Source organism: Passer domesticus, chromosome 2 (assembly GCF_036417665.1).
Source record: "Passer domesticus isolate bPasDom1 chromosome 2, bPasDom1.hap1, whole genome shotgun sequence".
NCBI classification, from domain to species: Eukaryota; Metazoa; Chordata; class Aves; order Passeriformes; family Passeridae; genus Passer; species Passer domesticus.
This window is the reverse complement of record NC_087475.1, coordinates 70,331,156-70,344,061: the sequence shown is the minus strand read 5'-3', so window position 1 is coordinate 70,344,061 and position 12,906 is coordinate 70,331,156. Positions and strand designations below refer to the sequence as shown.

Below are 12,906 nucleotides of genomic sequence, written 5' to 3'. Positions count from 1 at the left end.
ATCCTATACTTGATTTTGTTAAAAAGCATTAAATTCAGACACACTTAAGAACAATCAAATGGCCAACATTTTGAATATGGGTAAGTACTTAGAAGAAAGAAGGTGCTGCATCTTACTCACAGTACATTTCAAATTGTTCTGATGTGTGTTGGGAAAGCCAGGGTATTGGTTAGAAATAGTGGCAATTTTTGCCTTTGAAGATGCCAGTACTCAGTAAAAGCTAAGAAGAGCCAAACAAAACTCTTAAGATGAAACTAAAGATCCCTGGGGACTGAGGCAAACAAACTATTTTTAGCTTAAAAGCATAACATACCAACAGAATAACACTGTTACAACTACTTCTACCTTGTCAGGCCTGGAGCTCTTCCTCAACATGCCTTCTGTGAAGACTATTTTCTGAATAAATGTAGGGACAAAAGCAAAATGCACAGGATTCCAAAAGAATAATTTGTTTAAAGGCTACTAGCCTCCTAATATATGACACCTATCTCACTAATTGTTACAGGCTCAGGCTAGCTAAATAACGTGGCTGGGAATAATGTAAAAGGGTTTTATTTACTTTAGTGATTTGAAGCTTCCTGTGGAAATAGCTCCCAGGTTTCCTGATGGAAGATTTTGTTTATCTTTGCCAAGCACCATCAGGAATCTCAAAATAAAATGCGCTTAGTGACATTGGGAAACCAGGGAGATAAGGCAGAGCTGTTCCTGTTTCACCCTCTGTAATTGCAAACACACCCATGGGCCTGCTGTGTGCCAGCAAAACAGCCCAAAATGTAGGGAAAGGGGCAGGCTGGAGGAAAGGGTGCTAATACAATTACATTTGGCATAAAGGTGTTGTTACAGAGACTGCTTCCATACCAGTGAGCAGGAGAGCGTTCAGAAATCACCTTTCTACATTGTGTTTATATAAGTTTCACAGCTACTTTTGGGTCTTGAACAAGATTTGCTTTTAGAGCTAAGTCAGTGACAATACACCAAAAATGCCGTTTATCTGACATAAGCCGTAGGAAAACTACTGCAAAGCCCAAAGGTCTTCATGTCATACACCCTCAGGCACAGTGTATAAAATAATGTATACTACTCTCAAACTTCCTAGGAAAAGATAGGCAGGTTTCACTTTAAGCCCAGAAATAATGGTATTTACAATAACTAAAGCAAGTGCTTGTTCTTCCTGGGTTCTCTGTGATGGCACTAATTTCCTTGTGTTTACCTTTCCCTGAAGGAGTGGAACTTGTCAACTCCAAACTAGTGCTGCTGGGACATGTTCTGCCTTCCACCACCTTCCTAATGATTTCTGCCTACAAAAAGGAGCCCCTTCACAGCACTGCAATCACTTCACTGGAGCATGTGCATTTTCTCTTCCCCAAGACTAGGGATGAGGGAGATTTCCTTCAAGGAAAGGGATCTCCCTGTTCAGAACAGTCTTTGTCTCCATCTGCGCTTTGGAGTCATTTCTGGTGTGTCACTTTTACAGAGGGCAGCAGCTCCTTTTCCTACAAGGAATCATCCCCTCCTGCTTAGACACTTCTCTTACTTTTAGACACTTTTGTGTGGCTCAGGCTGACTTCAAATGGCGCCAGCAGACTCAACAACATAAGATAAACTAGCCCTAAGCTGTCACACAAACCCTGAAGTATTGGTTTTGGACTCATCAGAAGGAAATACTTTGCAGTGTCCTGTTCACATCCATCAGCATGTAAGGCTCTCAGGTTTTTACTCCCTCACTGCATTTTTCAGCACATTCTGGACATGTTTGTTTCTTGATGTGAAACACAGGCTCTACCCAGCCACAGCAGTTTGGTCTCAGCCTGATGGAGGAGAATTATGGTGAGCACAACTGGATTTTTCTAGGGGCCAAAAAACAGTATTGTTTACACTGCTTTCAGTCAATGCAAGTGAGTGTCACAGGACGATCAGGACTTTCCATGTCATACAACTGAAATGCTCAGCTCCAGGAACTCACAGGACAAATGCATTTAAACTCCACTAACCTATAAAAAACATTTGCCACCAGTCAAAATGTTAAGACATTCCAAGACATAATAAAGCTGACACTCCACTTTCTGAAGACCAGCCAATATAAGATTCTTCAAAGGGAAGTCATAACATTCTGCATGTTCTCGTGCAAGCTTTAGTATCAAGGAGAAGGATTTCCTTCCATCCTTGTTTAAGATCTGAGATTTCTAGGTCTAAATGGGAAAACTACATCCTTCATGTCACTGCATTAAAATACTTGAAACCTCCATCAAAACTGTGAAAGGGAGGTTTGGATACAGTGAAAGTAGAGCTTCATTTGGTCTCAGGATCTTCCATGTTATTGTGAAAACTGTAGAGTAAGAGTTAAAGAAGGCCAAATTCAGCCTCTTGAGCATTGAAAGAACAGAATTCTCAGTGAATGATTCTCAGTGACTTCTCAAATTTTCATGTGAAGTACCCACACAAAGATGAATCTATCATTGGCATGTTAATTTATGGAAAACTCTGTGGTATTCAGCTTTCTGTCCAAACACACACGATATGAGGATAGGGATGAAAGCAAAACTGAAAGTGGGGACAAGAGTCATCTTCAAGGTGGCAAATGTTCTTGTCATTTCCATTAATAGAACATGGATACATCTTTCTTGTTTCTGTACTTTAACAAACAACCTGCCTATGTGCCACTTATCTGTTTATACATCTCATGTTTTTTACCAATTTTCTGTATTTATAGATAAGTGGCACTTTCTAAATGTGAAAGTATGTTATGACATGGAGCTTTAACAGCTGTAGACACCCACAAATGAAGTCTGCCAGGTGAAACTGTATGAGAAACACAACAGTGGATACCCAAAAAAGAAATTACGTGCTTGCAGTGGTGTCCATCTGCTGGCATGATGGAGTCATGCTGCCGTCTGGTAGCTGAGGCCTGAAATGTTGGTAAGACAGAGCCACAACTTGTCAAGAGCACTGACTACTACTCATTGCTACTCTTCTGTGTGGGCAGGAGTGATACTGCAAGCTGGATGGAAGCCAGATGGAATCTGAGCAGCTTCAAGGAAAACTACAAAATGCTGGAGGTGCCAGAGAAAGGTACTGGTGCCCAAGCTATCTTTTCTTCTCTTTTACCAGTTAGAAAGGACACTCTCCTGGAAGCAAAAAACCAGTTCATCTGGGTCAACAGACCTATCCAGCTGGGGACCAGCTCTGTGGAAAGGGATCTGTGGTGGACAACAAGCTCAGCATGAATGAAAAGGGCATTGCTGTCATAAAAAAAGTGAACAATTTGCAGGGTTGTAACAGCAAGGGCATCATCAGAGATAAAGTCATTGCACTCTACTCAGAACTTCTCAGGCCATATCCAGAATACTGCATTCAGTTTGGGTCCCCTCTATAGAAAACAGATGTGGAAAGTCTGGAAAGGGTCCAAAGAGGTGCCACAAAGCTGATCAAAGGCGTGGAAAGTCTGCCATATGAGGAGAGGCTGAGAGAACTGGGTTTGTTCAGCCTTGAGGAAAAGCTTAGGGGAGACTTTATCAACATGTTCCAGTATTTGGAGGGTGGCTACAAAGAAGATGGAAACTCCTATTTTACAAGGAGACACATGGAAAATATGAGGGCTTATGGGTACAAGTTACTCCTGGAGAGATTCTGATTGGACACAAGAAGAAATTTTTCACTATGTGGACAATCAATTATTGGAATAATCTCCCCAGGGAAGTGGTGAATTCCCCAACTTTCGACACTTTTAAGATCCATCTGGACAGGATGCTGTGCTTTTCCCAAGACAGGTTGGACCAGATTATCCTTGAGGACCCTTTCAACTTGGTATTCTATGACTCAGCTTGTCAGAGTATTTTAAAAACACAGAGTTTGAGAGGGAGAACATTTTTTGAAGTAGACTTTTTTTTTTAATTTTTATCAAATCTAGTGAGAATGTGTCTGTTCTCTTTTGATATGTCTCAGAATAGAAATAGAATGAGTTTCACTAAAATCACTAATCAGAATTTTAAGCAAGAGAATGACAACATAAAAACCCAGAGATTATGATTTGAGGATTAAAGCATCTAAATATTTTAGCCTTTTTGTTTTTTCTCATATTTTTGAATGAATTACGTTTCTCTAATGATCTACCCTGAATATTGCCAACAGCCTAAGTTTATAAAACTACTGCTTTGTAAACAAAACTAAACTTTTGACAGAAAACAAATCCTTTGTAATTGCATGTGCAGACTTTATGTTGCTGAATAATGCAGTAGTTATTCCCAAAGCCACACTGTGGGCTTTTTTCAGTAATTCCTGAAGTAAAACATTAAGTCATTTGTTTGTGAAAGCTCCAAACACATCTCATAAAGCAAAAATAACAGAAAGCATACTCATACATGAAGATAACACCATAGGAATTCTCAGTGCCATAGTGCAAATGACATTCCAGGCTGTCTTTCCCAGAAGAGGAAACAAAAGTCTGTAGTCTGTATCCTGACACTTTTCCACCCATAAGTTGCCATTGTCCCTGAGATCTATGAGAGGTACCCCAGCCATCTCTAGCACCATGCTGCCTGCAGACATTGGCACTGTTCTAGGCTCTGTGTTGTGAGATATCCTGGTGGGCAACAGAATGAGGCTGTAGACACAGTCAATGTCACACATGAAACTGCCTTACTGGTGGGTGAAAATACACTAAAACTTCATGCATTAAATGGCTGCAGAGATGAATCAAAATGGGGAATTACTCATTGCTTTATTTGTAATTTCTGTCATGCTTGACGCTTGATGCTTGAGGGGAGAATGAGTCATTCACCAATTTGATGTCCCTAGAAATCCAGACCAGCTGCTGCAAAACCAACCAGCATCAACCAAAAGCATGAGCCTACAAGTGCATACATTACAGCAATTCTGAAACAGTGGTATATTAAAAAGCCACAACAACCTAACAGTTATAATTCCAGAATCAGAAAACTTGTTTGACTCTACAGAAGAGTAGATCTTACCTGTCACAATAAAACTGACATTTCTTTCAGATTTTCCCACTTTGTTGGATGCCACACAGCTGTAGATTCCTGAGGACTTGGCTTCAGCTACAACAAGAGTGCTAGCAGTCTGCAAAAGAAAGAAGAGGTTTAGTTCTCGTTTGCTCAGAAGCTCAGTTAAAGCTTGCCTTCTCTTTTTCCTAAGTCACTATTGATTGTCCCATGATCCACTCTTTCCATTCACTCAGTGATGGGCACCCCTGGGGCTATTTAAAGGAGATGTTACCATATCCACTTTTGCAAAGCATAGAAGAACAGGAAACAAGCTCCTTGGGTGACTCTTATATCATCAAAGCCATCATGACCAAAAATCTTTGAACGCGTCTTTCAGATTGATTTATCTCTCGCTGGTGATGTAATGGTAAGCTACAAGACATGAAGCACGACAGAATGTGTTTCACACAAGGAGATAAGAAGCCTGTAGGAGGGCCAGACTGCAAAGGGAATAGGTGTGGCATGCCTCAGACATTTGGATAATCCTGGGGGGAAAAAAGTAGCTCAATTTAGCATTAAACTTGTTGGATTTCTTTCATTTTCCCACATATGTGTCAGGTGAGACAGAACAGCGGCGAAAGTGATGTTTACTCATCTTCTTCTGTACTATTTTCTGGTTTTAGACTTAATATTTCTATTATACAATAATATGTCAGTTTTAGTTATGTTACTTTCTATCACCATCTTAAGAAGTTCAGCACACTAAATACTTTCTCAGAGTTATATGACTTGAAAGATAAGACCTTGAAAGGTCAGGGACCAAAAACACCTAATGTACCCTTAGCAACATAAAACCCACTGTAATAAATAAGAGTTATACTTTTAGGAAAGCCATGGTCTAGTGGCTTGGGCACTAAGCAGAAGAGGAAAGTTATGCAGAAGCAAATGATGTGTCATTCTGTTATGGAGCTGAGACATGAGGCATGGACATGGACTTCATCAGTGTAATGTGCTTTCAGTTACTACTTGGTAGCTTAATATTCTTTCTTTCTGTTGCCATTTTACTTGTTCTGTAAAACATGGTTTGCTTGAGTTACGTGCAGAGCTGGGATGGTGACGAACGGAAATTGTGGGGCTTCAGAATTCCACTGTTTGGAATTGTTTGGCTTCTCTAAAAATCTTAAAAATAAGTTCTGTGCAATCAATACATTATTTTAAGTCTGTCTGATTGCTGGAGTTCAGAGACAAACACAGGAGGGTGAGGCAGTGGTAAATAAAGACCAGTTATCTACACTGCTACATAAACACTGGCGGAACATTTGCACTGATTTTGTCTCCTGCTGGGAGAATCCACAGCTATCTCCAAACTCATGTTGAGCCCCTAAATGAAATAGATCTTCTGGTTTCCCAAAATCATTCTTCAGTAAAAAGAGTCTCCTACTACTCAAGCAAACACTGTTGAGGCAAATAATTTGGTTTTGAGTTATTTGTTTTAGAAGACTTCACTATGGTAAATTCATTGCAAATAATGCTAACAGCACCTCTACCCTGTAAACTGTCTCAGTGGCCAACTGCCTCTCTGCTAACACACTACATAATGTTTCTAGCCATAATTTTTATAAACTACCTTTTTGGATGTTCTGTGAGATGAAAGAGGATCCATAATACAGGACAGATAATTACAGCCCTTAGGAAAAAATCATCCTGTTTTGCTAAACTCAGTAGGCTGACCTCTACCAATTTCTAATAATAAAGGGTGCGCCCAGCCTTCTCCATATTTTGTCATTCTCTTTCAATTTCTTCCAGGTTCTAAATATAATTTTTTAAATTGTGGACACAGAGCACAGCACCAGAATTCCTGCATCTGTTTTATCGACACTAACTCAGACCAGAAGGAAGTCCCACAATGTCTACCACAGAAGGCTCATGTGAGAGGTTAAAACTGTTTTTGCTATGCCAGAGTTTTCACCAAAAAATAGCCTTTTTTCTCCTAGTTGGTATTACCTCACAGCAACTTTGTTCAGGAAGCAACTGTGACCTAACATGCACAGTGAAGGAGAATGAAGCTTTTGCTGTCTGACTTCAGGACACCAGTCTTTACTATACACAGAGGCAGAGCCTTTCTGAGCCTGAAAAACAGTGCTGACTATTCCTCCCACAACGACATCAATGGTTTGAAATGTTTTGGAAGTATGAAACTGCATTTTGTCCTTATATCATTAGGTATTACTTTTTAATGGAAAATTGTGCAATCTATCTTGTTTTACTGCTTCAGCCCACTGTGATGTGATTATTAATTTTGTCACACTGAGAACGGTGTGACATTATGCTAATGGTGTGACTCCTTATGCTAAAGGAGTATGACTGCAGTGACTTAGAGATGATGCCTTTTCTTGTGTATTAAATTGCCTGAGAGAACATTCATTGGCACTAAAAGCCAGTGATTTAAATTGCCAGCTTTTCTCCCCAGCAGCATTTTGGTTTTGACTAACTTACACTGTCCCAAATACTTTAGCGTGGGCCAAGGATCACTTCCAACAGGCTACTCCCATGCAAGAAATGGCTCTTTGGAAGGCAAGAGAATTAAATGCTGTGAACAGAGGAGGGCTTAGTGCTAGAGAGCACACACTGGTATGTTTATTCTACCGAGGCAGAGAAAGCCACAGTGTCTAGGAGGAAGCAAGCCTGACTTTGCAACAGAACAGAATATATTAGAGACAACATGTCTCTGTATAAATCTTTTAGTTTATAAATTAGACACAAGGATAAGATAACATCTCTTTAAATAGTTTGTGAGCCCTCCAGTGGTGCAGTCTGTGTTTTTCACTGTGAATGCCAGCCAAAACCCACCAGAGAAGCAGTGTGTATAAAACTAAGCCTGGCGTATTGTTTATGGAGAAACTATGGCTGTTTGAGATCAGTTTGTGCAGCATGGTCCCTCTGTACAGCTATTGCTGTAAAAGAAGCAAAATTTTCCACAATCTTGTATCATCTGGCATCACAACAGGGAGTTTCAGTCCCCGGATTTGCAACTACGTTATGTACAGAAAGTCTGAATTGAGTTGGCATGATCAGACAGAACAGGCAAATCCCTCCTGGCATGCTCAATATCTTCAGCATCATCTCTCCACAAACCCTATTTACCACCAAAGTTTTGGCCCTTTATGCCTTTTTTTACTCCCATCACCTCTGCTGAAGCACCATGTTACAGGCTCATTTCAAAACCAGGGGCTAGGGAAGTAAGTCCCGTACTGCCACAGCTTTGCTGGGCAAATAAAAGAGGCATAAGGCAGAAATCCTAAGAGATGGAAGAGGAATTCACAGATTAGTTTGTGGTGGAAACTGATGAGGAAAAGACTGGGGAGGCAAAGAGAATGCAAAGCAGCTGACAAGATCATTGCTGTTGGAGCCATGGTGGGCTGGTCTTTCCCCTGGAGGGTCTGCTTGAATTTCTCTCTTCTCAAAGTAGATGATATAGAGGATTCCCAGTGCTCCAGCTGATGGCAGAGAAGGAAAATAAGTTTTCAGAAAATGTTCGGCAACCTGGCTCTTATGTGATTCCGAGAAGGCCTCTTAAGACACTGACATGAACTTGCTCTGTTCAAAGATTGCTGCCTTGACTTCTTGAAACAGCCCATGTATTTAAAAAGCAAAATACTGCCCTTTCAACATAGAGCAAGTCAGTGCAAGTCTGTCTGTTATTGCTGATTCCTTTCTAGTTGTGCTTTTAAGAAGAACTATTAGTTTTTTTAAAAAAAGGAAATAAATGAAAATATGTTCTCTTTACGCCCTTGGATTTATCTGTATCTAAAGGAATATAATTTAGGAAGATCCATTTCTAATTATTGGTAGTGCCCTGCTGGATTGGTCTGCTTGTGCCAAAAACATACTGTCTGCATGCCTCATATGTTGGCAAGGAGCATCAGTGCAAAGCATCTGGTCAACACGTTCCACCTTCAGGACCACCGTGGGAGAAACACCAAAATATCCTCAATGGGAGGACAAGAGCACATACAGGAGAACACCCACTTTCCCCCTGGGATCAGACAGGAAAATCTCTATGAGCTGTGTATGAAGCAGAGCTGTGCTTTCCCTCTGCATCCTCTTCTGTCCCGCAGCTCAGCAGCAGCAAGCCCCGAGTTCTGCTGGTTTTAATCTCACCAAGGACTTGGCTCTGCTGGTACCTCCCAAAGATTCACTTAAAAGTGTTGACAGCAATTCTAGTAGCACTCAGGAAGGCTCCAGGAGAAGTTACAATGTGCTGAAGAGAGCAAAGTGGGGCTCCCACTGCTATCTTTAGCCTGGGTTCTGAGGAAGATCATACTGTTCTTATGTTCATCTGTCTGCCAGCCTGTCCATCTGTCTGCCCGTATCCTCTCCTCCCTCACATGCTCAGTAATTTCTGAATCCATTGTCCAGTTTCAACCAAGACTTGACAACTCAAAGCTCATGAGATCTCATGTATTAAATGAAAACCAGCTGTTGGGTAGAGGAGAAAGATCAAAATCCTGCTGTAGTGAGCTAAACAGCTTTCTCTTCCTTTTGGGTTCCAGATGGCCAATCTGCACAGATGTGCTGGCCAGACAGCTGGCATGTGTCAGGACTGAGAACAGACACAGCACATGCTTCTCCATCTCATCAGTAATATGGGAACTTGGAAGAGAGATAGATGTTTAGAGCTTGGCATAGAAGGTGCAGGAGGGATGGAACCCTTTTATTTTGTGTGATTACACTTATCAGTCTTGTCCAGGAAGGATTGACTCTTTTGACTATTTAGCACTCCACTTTGGAGGGTTACCCTTTTTAATACTACCGCCAGTCAGGCTGACCCATCTTTGCCAGCTAAACCAGAGATGCACAAGGGTGAGTCTAAATTTTGCCTTCCAGAATCATGTTACAGGGCCATTACTTTCCATTTTCCTTGAAGTCAAGTGGCTTTGTCATTCACAAGTGCTGGAACCACTAAAAACCTGTGTCAGCAGTGGAAAACAAAGCCATACATACATATATACCTATATATACATATACACACACACACACATATATTTTTTTACACACAGACACACACACATACATGCATGGTACGCTCCAATTTCATGCATTACTTCTCTTTATACACCATACCTGGAGGTATACCCTGTGACACAGACCCAGCTTTTGTGGTACCTGCTATTGGTCAGTGGTATTCCAACACAGGCTAGCAGCGGAGGCATGAGGCAGTCAGGGACATTCTGTTCCATTTCAGGTTCTCAGTAGGTTAGTTCCCAAAAACCAGAGGGTTTTGTCTCTCTCTCCAACTTTTTCTTGCACTCAACTGCCCTCCTGTCTACTGTCGCCTTCCCTTGGATTTATAACCCTTTCTTCTTGGCCCACACTTTTTGCTTTCCCTCATCTGAACTTGTCTTCTTAGTGGTCTTCTGCCCATGCTGAACACCCAGGATCCTTGTTGACTTCTCCTACAGAACCCTCTACCCCTGCAGCAGGAGTACCAAGTGCCTTCAAAGCTGTTGATAAGCCAGTGTGTGCCTGCACACCCGGGACAGAGAACACTGAATGCAGGCACCGCTCCCATTTGTATGCAGCTGCACAATGAACGCACCAGCTCTCTGTACATTATTATTGCAGGTCATTCACTGACTGACATTCTAATAAACACTGACCACGCAAAGAACAATAACCAGTGTTAGCCCTCAGTTAGACACAGCAGTCAGCTTTAACGGGGAACACTGAGAAGTGATGGGTGTTAGTCAGCTGAATGACAGGAGAGTGTCTGTGACCTGTTTACACGACAACCCTAAGAATAGCACAGCTTTGTAGGAAGTTGCCGAAATGTCCAACAAAACGAGAATCAGAACATTGGGTGGGGGAATCAAATCACTTCAAGAGCTGTCTTATGATTAAGTATTATGGCTTATGTTACGAAGTTCTTCCATTGTACCACTCGAGTTTCTCAATGTCCGCTTAGAGAGGCTTTAGCGGAAATGTTACTAAAACACTGTTGTCACAGTTTCTCTGTCACCAAAGAATAATGTAGTGCAGGCTTCCTGCACTACTTCAACTGCACAGGCACAGGGCTTGAGGTTTTGCTAACTTTAAAATATACTTGTGGCTACCTTGATAACCACAGACAAACAAACAACCTACCACAGCAAAGAGCCAAACTGGAGGCACTTAGATGTTTCACATGCAGGAAACATGTGGAACTGGCACAATGTCTTTAGGAAAGTGGAAACAGCTACCTTCATTGCTAAAGAAACCTGTTGATCATTCCTTGTTCATCTCTTCCCTTGCTTACAATAATCTCATCCTGTGACCACACGCATTTCTCCTTTCATGCTAACCCAAATGTGAAACTTTCTGAGTTTCTTCATTCATTTCCTACCTCTTTGTCTCCTACATCTTTGTTGTTTCCATTGAGCTCTGAGATTGTTTTTACCACTCTTGCTGTGTTGGGATGTGGAAGTGGGGTAGACATTCTGTTTATTTAGCAGGGCACCACCGATGTAGAAGTGCCTCAGAGAGCTGTTCAGAGCTGCTTGCAGGATGGAACTGCTCACAGCAGCAGTCCATCAGAGACAGACCCTTGCGATGGTGTGCTGCATTCAGTGAGCTCAGTGCTCTTAGCACTCCGACAATATCGCTGCAGATGGCAGGGGCTCTGTCGGAGCTCTCTTTGAGTTTGCTCAGGGACACGGAGGGTGACTCTTGGGCTGTGAAGAGTGAAAAGCCAGAGACTCCCATGGATTTAAAAGAACAATCCTGGATGCTCTAGAGCAGCTGTGTGTGCACTAATCATGCAGCTCTCAGCTTGGCCAGGAGCCTGGGCTTAGAGAGCATTTTTTTACTTACAATAGCAGTCCAGCTGTGCTTGCAAAGCTACGGAAGAGCAGCAGAAATAGAGAAACTTTTAAAAAGCTGTGAAAAAGCTGAGTACAGAGATTGTTTCACTAACCTCCCCCTCCCCACAGAGACCAGGAGGAGTAAGGCAAAGCAAGGTAGACCTTTTTTAGTGTAAAGACTAAAAAAACTAAAGAGCAAAAAGACAAGGAATACCAGGGAGGACCGATAAGTTTCACTGCAAATCCTTCCGTGCAAGGAGCATTGCTTGGTTCATTTCTGGGCACATTTTTAAAAGGGGGCTGCTTGCCAAAGACTTGCAGTTCTGCCGCAAGGACCCATTATTAGCATCTTCCTCCAGGGAGGAATTTATTTGCTGTTGACTGGAAGTTGCTTTGATATTTTAGCCACTCCTCTTCTGCTGTCTCCAAAATGCATGGTACACAAGGAAAATGAGATCTGGTCATTAGACAGCTCCTTCTGCACCCCGTGAACAGGTAGGACTGCACCCATAGCCCAGCTGAATGACTGCTGGAAAAGAATTGATTCTTATCATCTTGTTCAACATTCCCCCTGTGGAATAGACTGTGTCTTCCTGTGCCTGAAATTATTTCCCTTTCCTCCTTCAAATCCCTTCTTATGTTTCATTTTTCATGTGCTTTCCTATGATAGTGTACCCTAGGAAACTGTTTGCTCCCATCTTTGCCTTGATCTTTAAGCACGTAGAGCTGGACAGCTAAATAGAGCAAATGCCTCCCTGGGATCCAGCCTGTTCCCACGCGCTGGAATGGTGCCATGGACACCTGTGATACTTTCTAAATAATAAAACAGCCGGAGAAAATGCAGTCCCAGATCTGATTCTTGGCTGCACGTAAAACCCTATTTATTCTGCGGTGTGTGAAAGGGCCTTGACATGAGAATAACTACAATTTATACCCATTTTCATATGCAGGAAACTGAAGGCAACCATCAAGGAAAAGAGACCTTTAACCCCAGTGCCCTTAGAATTACAAAAAGCATTTTGATGTCATTAAAAATGAAAGGCCTAGAGTAGGACAGGCTTTAAAATTCATAATCTCTTTAGCTATTACTGCCACAAACAAAACTAGCCTGTGAAAACAGACTGTGA

General features: G+C 41.8%; 1 protein-coding gene across 1 annotated transcript in view; it reads right to left on the bottom strand.

Moving 5' to 3' along the window:
- FLT1 (fms related receptor tyrosine kinase 1) overlaps window positions 1-12,906 on the bottom strand; it is a 109,254-nt gene that overhangs the window by 43,601 nt on the left and 52,747 nt on the right. Inside the window, exon 12 of the mRNA XM_064409121.1 lies at window positions 4,968-5,076. Coding sequence (XP_064265191.1) covers window positions 4,968-5,076 — 109 coding nt within the window. The remainder of the gene's footprint in view (window positions 1-4,967; window positions 5,077-12,906) is intronic.